Genomic DNA, 14,997 nt, shown 5'->3' on the forward strand with positions numbered 1-14,997 from the left:
AGTCTTTCGTGCCATATGGATGTAATTTTGCTCTATAAAATGTGCAAAATATATATGTTAATAACACATAAAACTTTTAGAATTTGCCATTTATTAGTGTTAAAAATTCTCCTAATTTCACGACGATAGCTGTACATTTGGCCCACACAAAAAAAATGTTCGTATAAATTTTTCAAGTCAGTGGTCCAGTATACCTCTTAAGTGTGACACTTCAAAAAATCGTTATACGTGTGTACCAGAATAGGCACTATTATGGGGTTTTCTCTTGTTGTAAAATCTGTTCACTTTTTCGCATTTTGTCCGGAATATGTCATTTTTTGGTTCTATTGTAAAAAAAGGCAACTGTTTGAAAAGGTTTCGAATTATAATTATGCCACGCTTAGAGGCAAATTGAAGTCATTTTCAGCTTTGCCGTTAAACGAGAGTGCAGCGATTGACCTGAAAGCATAGTAGAGGACGAGCAATTGAGTACTAAAAGGAAAAGGCTTCGAACCTAACCTGCCTGTGTAACAATACTGATGATTCAATACTCAAATGAATCATTGCTGTACGTGATCTAAATGTTCCTATTTCTATGTCATTAATGAAGTAAAAAGTCCAAGGGTTTGTTTTATTTTAATAACATTTACATTGGGGACTTTTAAATTGCAAATGCCGATTTTGACGATTTTTCTTGAAATGTTATTGGCACCCATTCTAGCCGAATATTGGCTTGTGGCAGTATGTGGCCGTTTTCGAGAGTTTAATGATTTGGCCGCAGATTGGTTGAATATATTTATACACTTCATCTTTCTCTTTTATTCCCAATATTGCAGTCTACATTTAGGCAATCTTTACGCCATCTTTAATTCCAAATCTTTCAAATGGATAGCCAAAGCTTACTTGCCGATTTGGAATAAGATTTATGTAATCTGTAACCCTGCATTTCAGGCGTCACTTCACTTTATACGCCTTTATATAGTGCAGAGTATACTCGTTGATACCAGTGTATCTTGTTTAAAATCCTCTTCCTCGAAATTTTGTTCTATTCAAGATTTTGATAGTAATGGCAACCCTGTGTTTGACCATGTTTGCACTTCTCAATTTTAACTCTTTTTGTTTGTATACGTGTGCTGCTTACTTAAAATACTTGTATTTATTTTGGTCGTGGATTCACACAATTTTTTAGTTACTAGTGTATACGTAGTAAAACAGAGAATAAAAATCGATTAATTAATAACTACTAGTATTGATTTGTTTGCAATGGTGATCAAAATAATAGCACATATTTAGAACCCAAAAAAAAAATCTATAATTCAGTTATTCTATTTATTTATTATTTAATTTATTATAATTACAAATTACAATGAACTTATTTATACGGGCAGCAATTAGAGGCTATCAGCCTATCTATAATTCAGTGACATTTATATTTATAATTTTATTATAAATGTAAGTAACCAATAAATAAATAAAAATCATATTTTTACATGATCCTTGCATTTAACGAGCGCAAAGATCTTTTTTAGATAGAAAAATGTATCCTGTTTACCACAGGTAAATTCAAGACAATACAGTGAAACCTCTCAAACATGCACACTTTTAAAAGACATGCCATTGTTATGCTATTCTCTTGCCCATAATTGTATTTTTAAGAGTGCTAAATATGTCTTCATATTTGCCATTATCTTTCCCACAACAAAATTGTTTACTTACACTAGCTAAGTAAAGATTACGCACATGATATGACTACACTACTAGGTACGTACACCTACAACATATGGTTTTGTAAATATGGAAGTGAGAATGTTTCTATTTAAGAACAAGAGTGCAACTAAAATTACTGCGCATGTTAATAAGTAGGCAAAAATGTCTGTATGTATGTACGTGTGTTTAGTGGCACGTCACAAGCTAATCTATCTCTCTCATTTTTGGTCTGCGAGTAACATAATGCTCAATAACAGGCACATATGTATATACACATTGGACATGGAAATGTTATTAAATGTTGTACGTAATTTTTGTACTATAATCTACATTGGATTTTAGAGTTTGATCGAAGTGGAAATTTTTAGCTATATTCGGCCGTGGACGAAGTCTATGTTGACTTTTTTAAATCTATTTTGGCAAACGCATTTGCTAAACGTTTATCGCAGTGTTTTAAACCCATAGAAAATTATTACCATACGGGCTCAAATCGATACCGTACGCTATTGATAGTTAGCCAACCCCGTATGGTACATTATCAATACCGAACGGTACAGGTGGTACGCAAATCATGAAAGTACCATACGGTATTATGAAAATACCAATATGATATTGAAAATAATACCTAAGAGGTTTTAATATTTATACCATCAAGGTATTGATGTATAAAAAGTGCGGTATTACCAAATAGTATCAAACCGGTACTGGGTTTATTACAAACCTGGTATTTATTGTGGCAATACATATTAATTTAGTAAAACAGACGAAACAAAGTGTTTTTTCTTAAATGCATTTAATAGATAACATACATACACTGAAGTGTTCTTTTCTGAGGAACGAAATTTTAGACAAACTAAGTTCTCTTTTGATGCTAAAAATTTTTGTATTGAAGTAAATAAAAATCATTAGATAAAATCGTTGCAATACTTGTCACAAATTCGGGTTTATTTGCTCTTTATAAAAATACTTTATAACAAAAGGGAATTTCGTTTGTCTATAATTTCGTTCCTGAGGAAAGTATTTTTTCTTTGGGTGTACTCATCGTTTTTTTTTCATGCAAAGTTATTCTCTAAATTCTCTGTTCCATTACAGACATTGTATGTAGGTTTTCGGTTCGTCCGAAATTCTCATTTGTCTAAACCCCGGTTTTCGGTTGTTATTTTGTTCAAAACCAGTTACCGGTTGAAATCGAAACCATAAAAATTAGTCAAAATAGTTTAAACACACAAATTTTATTAAAAAATCCAAGCAAACAGAAATAAGAATTATTTATTTGCAATAAAATGAACATTTATTTCATTTAAGAGTATTACAGTACTCTTCATCGGGGAAACCCCTATTAAGATTCTTAAAATAATTTACACTGTGAAATAAACAGAATATATAATAACATTTATTGCAAAATTCAAGCCACAGAAGTTGTTTTAATAATAAATTTCTTTGAGTGTAGGATATAATACACTTTATAAGTTTGGTTATAGTATACATGAGTTTTCTTTCCATTTGTACAATTGGTTTTTTTTTTGGGGTATTGGTACCAATTGAAGTTTTTCTCTCATCCCTGATTAACAAATGAATGTCGCTCTCTGTCTTTATATTTGGCTTTTGCTTTAAAGTATTTCAAAATACAAACACTCGATTCATTCACAACTTTATATTCGATGTTAACGGGCGATAATATAAAATAAAAGTCGCTCAAATTTATACTAAACTTAGTGAAAAAACATACCAGACACTTTACGAATAAAGATAATTTTAAAAACACTTGCCAATGTAAAATATAAAACGGTTTATAAATTACTTTATAAATAAATAAAACTTCTTTTTATAAAAGAAGCTAATAAAATATAAACATTTAAGTTAACCAATACAATAGCAGTATACAAAAATTAAACCATTAATGAATGGCAACAGAGACAAATGTGCGTACGTGATTTATGTTACAAAAAAAAGACAACATATGTAATATTGACCTCTTCAACACTTGCCCGGTGTAAATTATAATTGTAGACGAGCTACTTTTTGCCCACCCAAATTTTATCACTGGTGTTTAACTGTAACAGTCATAAATACTATTTGCTGTTGTATTTTGTCAAAAAGGTGCCGAGAGCATCTGCGAGAGTGAAAATTCTGAGAGAGATGAAATGACTGAATGAAAAACAACTTGGAGAGAACATAAGCGTTTGTGTGTGTGTATTATCATTGAATGTATTGTGAGAGTAACGAAGAGTATCTGCTGGAACCATAACAAACGATTTCTTCATCATAAATTACCTGCAAATTTGAAGTTCATGTCATATACCAGTTGCGCGTTAGCTTTCGACTATGAAAGACCGGTTGTTAATTTAACGGATAAAATAGCAAACATAAACTAAAAGAATTGACAAATAAAATACGAAAGGTTCCTATAATAAAAAAAAAACATTCATACAAATTAAGACGATAAACGTATTAAATTAAACTGTGATATAATTATATAAAATTAGTGTCCTTTTCTACTATACAACAACAAAAAATATACAGCAAATATGATTACTTCTGCCACAACAACGGATTATAATCAATTCTTCAAACGTCCAGCACTTCCTTCAAATGCAGAACAATATTTAAGGGAACAATTTGAAATCGGGTAATTATGTGCCAAAAATATATAGTATTTTTAAATTTATCTTTTCTTTGTGTCAAAAGTATTGAATGGCATTTCATAAGAAATAGATACCTCAACTTTTTGTTTTTTGTTCTCTGGCATTCTGGTTTCGCAATTGTCGCAATACATTAATCGGAAATTCTTTTCGGTAAAAGAATTGAAAATCAATATTAAGATCATGGATATGTATGACGAGTATTGGTTTGCTAAAGATTCTAAACTCTTGTGTCATTTAGTTTGTCTTTGCAAAACTTTTATAAACAAAAATGAGATAATATTTAATATAAACCATTTGCGAAAAAAAGCATGGAGTAGATAATGTATAGAAAATGAAAGCTAACTTTCTCGTTTTATAGTTTAATTTTTTTATTAAAAAATTAAAATTTAATAACATTAATCTGTTGTTAAATAAAAAATAAAATTAGAAAAACGTGTTTGTACTTTTCAAAGGCTACTTTGTTTCATAAGTAATTCTTTTATTAGTACACGCAGAAAAGGAATATGATCACCTCAAACATGTTTCAAGAGCAAAATGTTATTTTTGTATGGTGACCATGTAACATGTTTGGGAGCCACCGTGGTGCAATGGTTAGCATGCCCGCCTTGCATGCTACTGATATCAAAAGTTGGAAGCATTACGAATTTATGCCCTGTTTCTGTAAAGTTCAGGGACTGGGCATTATTCCTTTGAATTCAGAGATATTCATCTAAATACATATCACATAAATGAAATCAAATAGTCAAAATGAAAGTGAAAATGAAAATGTACGTATTAACATTTAGTTAATATCAAAATATGATTAGATGAGTATAGCCAATCCCAAAATCTATAAAAAAAAACTGGAAAAAGTAAAAAAGTTTACTTTCGCTGTTTTAATAATTTATACTCATAACAAGGAACTTCTGCAAACAATACGTGATAACAATTCGAAAAGCAGAGTGGATCGATATGTAGATCTTAAAGTGGCGAAGGCGATTTGCAATTTTTATAAGTGGCTCGTGGAAGATATTAGCTTTCATATGAGGCGAATATAGTCTTATATTAATATGAGGTTGTCAATTCTAATCACTTCTCTTTAGTAAAAAAAATTTGCAGCTGAGCCTCAATGTTGCTCACAGGAAAGTTTTACTCAGCAACCTCAGCAATAACTGGAATTAAACAATCGACTAAAATAATCAAAAAACATACATCCATTATTTGTCAATATAACAGATAGGCTTTAATTTAATTTAATTATTTAATTTAATTTAATTGGATTATACGAATTTTATTGGTATTATATGTAATTTTTAAATTAATCCATTTAGTAATATATTGTGTCCACCATAATCATCGAGATGTACAATTGCCTATAATATTTATTTTTAAAAATTAATTGTAATTTTATTTAGAGATACAGATCTTACCACAATTGTAAAATTACAACAGCCCTTATACGATTTTCCAAAAGTTCCCCTTATTAATGACACAATAGACACTCACACTATCTCAAACAATTGTCCCTACACCAAACTGTTAAAGTTATATATTTCATTGTGTCTCTGAAACTATATGGCCGATTCGTTTCAAGTAAAAAAAAAAAAAAGATCGAATAAAATCAAATCTCGTATCTAGTTTCTGAGATATAATGAAATATAATTTTTACAATTTGGTGTACGGACAATTGTTTGAGACAGTGTATGGCTTGGTGCGTACGTGAGGCCCAGACATTGACATTTTTAAAAATGTTTACGCTGAAAATCGTAAAAATGCAATAAAAAGTTTATTTTTACCATTTCTACAACCTCTAAATGTCTATAGCCACTAATGCTTTACATTTCCCTTTTTTATTTCCAGTGAACGACGATATGAGGAATTATGTCGCAATATCATCAATGATATGAATCAGTATGGCCTTTCGGTAGTAGACGATTTTCTGGGTCAAGAAAAGGGAATGCAAATTCTCAATGAAGTACTGAACATGTATTCAGCTGGAGTTTTTAGGGTAAGTCTAAAAAAACTTAAAGGAAAATTGCTAGTATTTTTTTATTAATAAATGGAAATATTTAATTTACTTTAGGATGGCCAATTGGTGAATAATTTCAAATCCGACCAAGATCTTAAGACTATACGGGGTGATAAAATCACTTGGGTGAAAGGTGTTGAACCTGGTTGTTCAAATGTTGGCTTTTTAATAAATCAAGTAAGCTTTCACAAAAATGAAATTTCATCGAATGTGATTTACTAAACTATATCTTCTCTTTTTAGATTGATGCCGTTATATGTCGAGCGAATGCCATGAGAAATAATGGCAAATTGGGAAATTATGTTATCAAGGAAAGAACCAAGGTAAGAAATACAAGGCAAAACTTCCACTTGATCTGCATACCTGGCTTAAGAATGAATTTGACTAAGTTAGATATGTTATAAAAATAACGATTTTTTTGAAAATCGGCTCATTCGACTTATGCTGTTGGCTCATATCAACTAATCGATTTTTAATGAAAATGTCGACATTAAATGAAAACGGAAATATGATGCAAATATTTCTGCAATTTCTGTTGTTTGAATTGATGTATTTTTTAGTAGACTGATTTGTAGTCTGTGTAATTTTGTTATAATTGGCCATGGGGTTTTGAAATTACAAATAAAGTATGAATATGAGTATGATGCAAATATTCCTGAGGTATCAGCAGCATTTATTTCAAAATTAAAGGCATGAATGTGTAAAACTATTCAGTTTAACCGCAGCTTAAAAAATTAAATAGTCAGTTTTTCCAAATTTTAACTAATCGACTATTCACATTTTTGAAAATCGACTCATGCTGTTGGCCAATATCAACTGATCGACTTTTAAAGAAAAATGTAAATGAATGAAAAATGCAAATATTCCTGAGGTTTCAGAAGCATTTATTTTAAAAATAAAAACAAGTGGTGAATATGAATGCGTAAAATTATCCGGTTTAACCACAGCTCAAAAAATTAAAAAGTCAAATTTTCCAAATTTTAAGAATATCGAAGACTCAAAAAGTCGACTTTTTTAAAAATAGATTAAAACTTGACAGTCGACTTTTGCAAATTAAAAAAAAAGCGAAAACTTGAAAAGTCAGTTTTTTTCAAATTTTTGAAAAGTCGAAAGTCAACATTCTGATTGTGATTACAATCCCAAGTTGGTGAAAATCCACTAATTATCCGGTTTAATCACAGCTCAAAAAAATAAAAAAGTAAAATTTTCCAAATTTTAAGAATATCGAAGTCTCGAAAAGTCGACTTAAAAAAAAAAGTTTAAAACTTGAAAGTCGACTTTTGCAAATTAAAAAAAAAATGCGAAACTTGAAAAGTCAGTTTTTTCGAATTTTTGAAAAGTCGAAAGTCAACTTTCTGATTGTGATTACAATCCCAAGTTAATGAAAATCCACTAATAAACTTTTTATAGTGTCGCGATTCGACAAATCGAACATTAATGAAAAAATCTGGAAATTGTAAAAATCGAGAATCGACTTTGCTAAATTATGAACAAATAAAAAAATTAAATTTTTATGCTCTTTAAATTTTCTATTTTGTTGCGCTAAATTACTTGGAGTTTTTTATCGTTCTTGATTCGAAAATGAGATCGTTTATGGAAAGTGGGGTTTTTTGAATTAACAATAATATTTGAAAATGTTGAATACCTAATAAGGGCAAATCTCACAGATAATTTAGGGATGTGTGGCTTGCTTTTTTTTTAATTCTGCTAATATATTTCAATTTCAACATAACCTAACCTTAGGTTAGGTTAGGTTATGTGGCAGCCCGATGTATCAGGCTCACTTAGACTATTCAGTCCATTGTGATACCACAGTGGTGAACTTCTCTCTTATCACTGAGTGCTACCCGATTCCATGTTAAGCTCAATGACAAGGGACCTCCTTTTTATAGCCGAGTCCGAACGGCGTTCCACATTCGAGTGAAACCACTTAGAAAAGCTTTTAAACCCTCAGAAATGTCACCAGCATTACTGAGGTGGGATAATCCACCGCTGAAAAACTTTTTGGTGTTCGGTCGTAGCAGGAATCGAACCCACGACCTTGTGTATGCAAGGCGGGCATGCTAACCATTGCACCACGGTGGCTGATATATTTCCTTAATAGACCAATCTCCTGTTTGTACTTCAAGACTCTTGAAGACGTACATATTATCTGAAATTCGTATCCTAGTGTTTTTAGAGTTTAGACTCTTTTTTAATGTTATGATGAAGATGATTTATATCTATCCATATTTTTATACATGTGTATTTATGCTAAATAATAACAATTGCGATTTGTAGATTCCAACTAAATTAATTATTAAAACCTCTTGAGTCTCTAGAAATCGAATCGAATGTTCCTCCAATGGTGCCCCATGTATGTGCCTTAGTAAAATCGCAAGGTAAAACAACAACAATTACTCATATTTTGTATGCATGCAATATGGCATGTTAACCGACAATGACTGAGTATGTCATATGCAATTGAAGCGAATTGAATCGATATCCCAAAAATATTACTAAAATGCGTAAAATATTCCCATTTGTCACATTCTTATGGGACTTAATCGCACTCGATAATAATGCCCATAGTCTAATTAATTTTTAATTCCTAAGATTAATATTTACTTCGCTGAACTTTATTTACCTTTAATAGGAAAAAAAAAAACAATTGCATATAGTGTGTAATCGTACATGAACAAAGTCCCACTTACCACTAGATGTACAATTCTTCACTACTAATTGCAGTGTCCATTAGGCGAATCCAAAATAAAGAAACGTCGAAGCACTTAGAAATTACGGCTTGTCTTATTTGGTGTTTGGTCCAATTTGATATAGATAGAACGCATGCACTTTATTATAAACGTTGCACCTCTATGGCTTTCTATCTTGAATTATTAAAATACCATTCCTTGAACATCAGCATTTTTGAGCTGTGGTTTACCCATCTCCCAAACTTTCAATCCAATATAAGGCCCGTGCCATGACCATGGCCATGGCACTAAATCGATAATCCCCAGGGCTGGAACAGAACTTGCGATTGGGGAGCATGGCCCTGTTTACCATTCTGGCCAGAACGTATGGAAGGAACCAGCCACATTAACAATATTTTTTTTTATCATTGACGGGATAAATTTGCCCTTTAGGACAGTTCAATCATAATCCATTTAAAATCGGCTCCATTCCAAATTAGTGTTTATTTCTTATAGTTATTTCCCTTCCATAGCATATCAATTAGGCTCTGATTTCGATTGAAAAATTATATATCATCCTTTTATAGATTATACACAAATGGTATTGACCGAATGCAAATTTAATTTTCTAGAGCAAATTTTGATACGTGACGTTTTTTATAACAAAAATTCTCACGTATATATCTTTGTGTGTTATCTCCCATCAGTGTGTCAAAATAGTAATTGTGACAGAATTTTTATTGCAAATCTTATCTTAGGAATCTTATGAATGCCTAATACATTGACTAATTTTATATATGTATATGTTATTTCTTTTTTCAGGCTATGGTTGCATGTTATCCGGGTTCTGGTTCTCATTATGTGATGCATGTTGATAACCCCAATAAAGATGGTCGTGTAATCACGGCCATTTACTATTTAAATCTCAATTGGGATTCTAGAGATAGTGGTGGCGTTTTAAGGTAAATATTTATTTTGTCGCTTAACAGACAATAGTGTTCTAATTATTATCACTACTTTGCCTTACAGAATTTTCCCGGAACAAACGAAATCCGTTGCCGATATAGAACCCAAATTTGATCGATTGATATTCTTTTGGTCAGACAAACGTAACCCACATGAAGTTCAACCTGCGCATAGGACACGTTATGCCATAACCGTATGGTATTTTGATGCAAATGAACGCGAAGCTGCCTTGAACCGTTGTAAAACCACACAAAATTCAAATACTAAATCAGCAGTAGTCACTAACAATACCACATCAGCCTCTGGTGGAAATAATGTCAGCAATATAGCTACAGCAGCTTCATCCTCCCATCCAGCATGTACTAGTTCCACAGTAAATAGTAATGAAAGCCATTGTCCAGCTAAAGAAATAAATACCTCGCTAACATCCCCATCAAATCCTTCATGTCCATCATCGGATGCACGCATCATGGCAGGAAATTCAATAAGCAATGTTAAACCTGTCCAAGTGGTTTTGCCAAATTGTTACAAATAGCAACAAACTCAAGTTGTCTCAGTTGAGAAGTATGAGTATCATCGGCATATAGTGTAGTAAATTTCTTTACCAATCATCATACGCTTACATTATAAAGCAATCCAAAGGTGCGATTGGATTTAACAAAATTGTGTTGGAAAGAAAATGCAGGCAGAGCCTACAATTATGAGTTTTGTGGACAATTCCTATCTATCACATGTACCTAAGAACCTCAAAGTCAACCGGTTATCGGATATAAAGGAATCTGTAGTCCTTAAGACTACATTAGTCAGATATTTTTTTAAAAAGACTAAATACGCTCGAACCGATTTGGCCAGTCTATGGGATAAGTCAGCTGACTAATTTCTAAAAAAGCTGATATTCTTGAATTCAAATGTAGGACAAAAGAAAAGCGGTCCATTAATAGCCTAAAACCGCAAACATTAGCCATCAATGGAACCTTACAAAAATCTTCTATATTAGTAGATTATTTATTTGTTTTGTTTATTTTCTATTCTAATTTTCTTAAGGCAATTTCATTTACATAGCTAGAAAAACAAAAGTATTAAAATATAATATATTTTACTGAAATTGTAATACCAAACAAATAGTGAGAAAATCAACTTGCAAATCAATTAGGATTTAACTTGACATTGCTAAGACTTGCCTAAGACAAACAAATGAAAAAAGAAAACACTGAAAATATTTATTTCAAATGCGGATTCAGTGCTTTGAAAATAATGCATAAAAGCTTTACATTAGTCTTCTTAATGGAATGCAAATAGATGAGCCACGCTCAAAGTTGGGAAACGCATATTTTATTTTATCTCATTAGAAAAACAACAAGAATTTTTTTTGTAATGAAATTTGTATATATAGATATGATGAAGAAGAAGAAGAAAATTGTATCATATTGTAACAAACAATTGTGTTTGCATGAAATGAGGAATTCTCACAGGGATACGGATTAATATAGCATATATCAATCACACTTCCTTTGTAACGCTTGAATTGTGTGATTGTCGGCTGTCAGTTGGAATGTTCCAAACTGACCACTGTATACTATCCTAGATTTTTGTATTATATTCTATTAAGAACTATTAGGCGAAATATTTTTATTTCAATTCCTAATATTTTGCTCATGAAAATTACGTTCTTTTGTTTTTGTTTTATAGTTTTCTTTACTATAAATGCTACTGAAACTAATCATTATTGATATAGTATACATTATAATTACATAATTTATTTTTAATAGTTGTATATACATTTAAACTAATTTCTATTATGAATAAAATAATAAATTATGAAAAATTACATGTGGTTTTTTTATGTAACTTTTAAAATTTAAGAATTAGTCTGCCGCTGTCGTTGAGATCTTTGACCTCTCTGCACTGGGTACCGGGACATTATGGAATAATATATAGTGAAGAAGCAGACGTAATGGATGTAAAACAAAGTGCACGCGGCAAAAATTACTTGCGGATGTGGACTTATGGAAAGAACGTTGGTCCTCCTTTGTGGACTGCGAGCAAACATAATTGACATAGAAAACTTATTTGGTAAATCAGATGTGATGAAATCAGCGTTACCGTTGTGCCACTTAAGTGGCAAATTTGCCACTTTTTTGGTCGGTGCCACTTTTGTGCCACTAAATGTGATACTATGTACGATTTTGCGCCACTTTTCCAATAATATATGCCACTTTTTCAAAATTTTAAAATTTAGGGGAAGTTATAAATAGATGCGTTATTCAGAAAATTGGATATTGTGTATCAACCATAAACAGATGTCGTCCGTTAATTCTTAATAAAGGGTGGTTAAAATGTCAAGGGCCGATGTTGGTTTTGAATAAAACACAAACTATTTAGGAAATTATTGTAATTTTATTTTATTATGATATATTGGTATTATTCAATTATGTATAGAACAAAATATCGGCCAAATGGGCGCCGCGACCTCGGTGGCACACCTTCATCCGATGGTCCAAATTTTCGATGACGCTGAGGCATAATGGAGGTCCGTTAATGTGCCGAATTATCTCATCCTTTAGCTCTTTAATTGTTGCTGGCTTATCGACGTACACCTTTTCTTTTAAATAACCCCAAAGAAAAAAGTCCAACGGTGTCAAATCACATGATCTTGGCGGCCAATTGACATCGCCATTACGTGAGATAACACGGCCATTGAATTTGTTGCGCAAAAGAGCCATTGTTTCGTTAGCTGTGTGGCAAGTGGCACCGTCCTGCTGAAACCACATATCGTCCACATCCATATCTTCCAATTCGGGCCATGAAAAGTTCGTTATCATCTCACGATAGCAACTGCCTGACCGGCCTCATTTTGGAAAAAATACGGCCCGATGATGCCGCCAGCCCATAAACCGCACCAAACAGTCACTCTTCGTGGGTGCATTGGTTTTTCGACAATCACTCTTGGATTCTCATTCGCCCAAATGCGGCAATTCTGTTTATTGACGAATCCACTGAGGTGAAAATGTGCCTCATCACTGAAGATGATTTTCTTCGAAAATTGATCATCCACTGTCGCCATTTCTTGGAACCATTCTGCCCATTCACGACGTCCATGGTTCAAATTGAGTAAGTCTGAAATAGAGAAATGTCACATAAAATTCGGAAAAAAACTTGGCGTTTAAGTGTGGTTCACATTCAACATCGGCCCTTACAATTTAACCACCCTTTATATGTGAGCGGCTATGATTCAATTTATGTTATGACAAATTTATTGCGGAGTTAAATATCGTTTCTATGATGATATGATAATTACGAACATGTTAAAGGTTTGTAGTGCGACCGCAAAGAATAATTGATGATGGATCCCATGAGACCTGAGTTAACAAGTTTGCAATCACTCTTGAAGACTGATTGTCCTAGTTCGGCAGACTGCAATTCTGATAAAATATATTTAACAAAAATTAAGGATTAATAAAATGGTACAAATTATTTAAATTTTGTCGAAAACAAGTATATGCGGCCGTAAGTTCGGCCAGGCCGAATCTTAAATACCCACCATCATGAATTAAATATTAGGGGTTCCTTTGAAATTTCAGGGGGGTTTGAGGACAGATCAAGCAGAGCAGTTCAACCAGTACACTTCCCGAAGATAAATTTAAAGTTTTACCTATGAAGACTATATTAGATTCTGGATTTATAAGAACCATCTTTGTTTGAGTTTTAGAGGAGTCATTAACATCTCTTGTAAGTGTGCAAGAAAATTACAAAATAACGTCTTGATTTGAAATCTTAAATCTGTAGATTTTCACCCGAGAAGTAAAATCTGGAATTTTTACCTTGAGTTTCAAGCAATTTTCATGATCGGTGCGCCTCCTATACCCTCAAGAAGTGAAATCGGTCTATATGGAGGCATTACCAAATGGACCGATAAAAACTTAATCCGATACACGGTTTTGTGAGCCTAAAATACCAGAATATTTACAATTTCAGGCAAATCGGATAAAAATTACGGTTTCTAGAAACCCAATGAGTTAAATCGGGAGATCGTTCCTATGGAAGCTATACTAAAATATGGACCGATACTCACCGTTTTCGGCACACCTCTTTATGGTCCTAAAATAATTCTTGATTTCGAATTTGCAAATCCCAAACAATAAAATCATTTCTTGCACACCTATTTATTGTCCTAAACAACCTCCGACAACTACGGTTTCTACAAACCCAAAAAGTAAAATCGGGAGATCGGTCTATATGGGTTCTATACTAAAACATTGATCGATACTTACCATTTTCGGCGTATGTCTTTATGGTCCAAAAATAATTCTACATTTCGAATTTCATGCAAATTGGATAAAAACTACGATTTATGTAATCCCAAGAAATAAAATCGGCAGATCGTTCTATATTGGGGATATACCAAAACATGAACTAATACACTCCATTTTCGGCACACCTCTTTATGGTTCTAAAATACCTCTAGATTTCCAATTTCCGGTAAATTGAATAAAAACTGCGGTTTCTAGAAGCCCAAGAAGTAAAATCGGGAGATGGGTCTATATGGGGGCTATACCAAAACATGGCCCGATACTTATATTTTTTGGCACACCTCTTTATGATCCCAAAATACCTCTAGATTTCCAATTTCAGGCGAATTGGATAAAAACTACGGTTTCTATAAGCCCAAGAAATAAAATCGGGAGATCGGTCTATATGGGGGCTTTATCAAAACATGGGCCGATACTCACCATTTTTGACACACCTCTTTATGGTCATAAAATACCTCTGGATTTCAAATTTCAGGCAAATTGGATAAAACTACGATTTCTATAAGCCCCAAATCGGGAGGTCGGTTTATATGGGGACTATATCAAACCCTGGGCCGATATGGCCCATCTTCAAACTTGACCTGCCTGCAGACAAAGGACGAGTTTGGGCAAAATTTCAGCACGATTGCTTCATTATTGAAGACTGTAGCGTGATTACAACAGACAGACAGACGGACATGGTTATATCGTCTTAGAATTTCTCCCTGATC

At 32.6% G+C, this 14,997-nt stretch overlaps 1 protein-coding gene across 1 annotated transcript in view; it reads left to right on the forward strand.

The window, feature by feature from the left end:
* Hph (HIF prolyl hydroxylase) overlaps positions 1-11,805 on the forward strand; it is a 58,324-nt gene extending 46,519 nt beyond the window's left edge. Inside the window, exons 2-6 of the mRNA XM_075290855.1 lie at positions 6,171-6,318; positions 6,394-6,516; positions 6,582-6,662; positions 9,834-9,973; positions 10,041-11,805. Of these exons, the coding sequence (XP_075146970.1) occupies positions 6,171-6,318; positions 6,394-6,516; positions 6,582-6,662; positions 9,834-9,973; positions 10,041-10,512 (964 nt within the window). The 3' untranslated portion in view covers positions 10,513-11,805. The remainder of the gene's footprint in view (positions 1-6,170; positions 6,319-6,393; positions 6,517-6,581; positions 6,663-9,833; positions 9,974-10,040) is intronic.
* The last annotated feature ends 3,192 nt before the right edge of the window (positions 11,806-14,997 follow it).

This window comes from Haematobia irritans, chromosome 1 (genome assembly GCF_050003625.1).
Source record: "Haematobia irritans isolate KBUSLIRL chromosome 1, ASM5000362v1, whole genome shotgun sequence".
NCBI lineage: Eukaryota > Metazoa > Arthropoda > Insecta > Diptera > Muscidae > Haematobia > Haematobia irritans.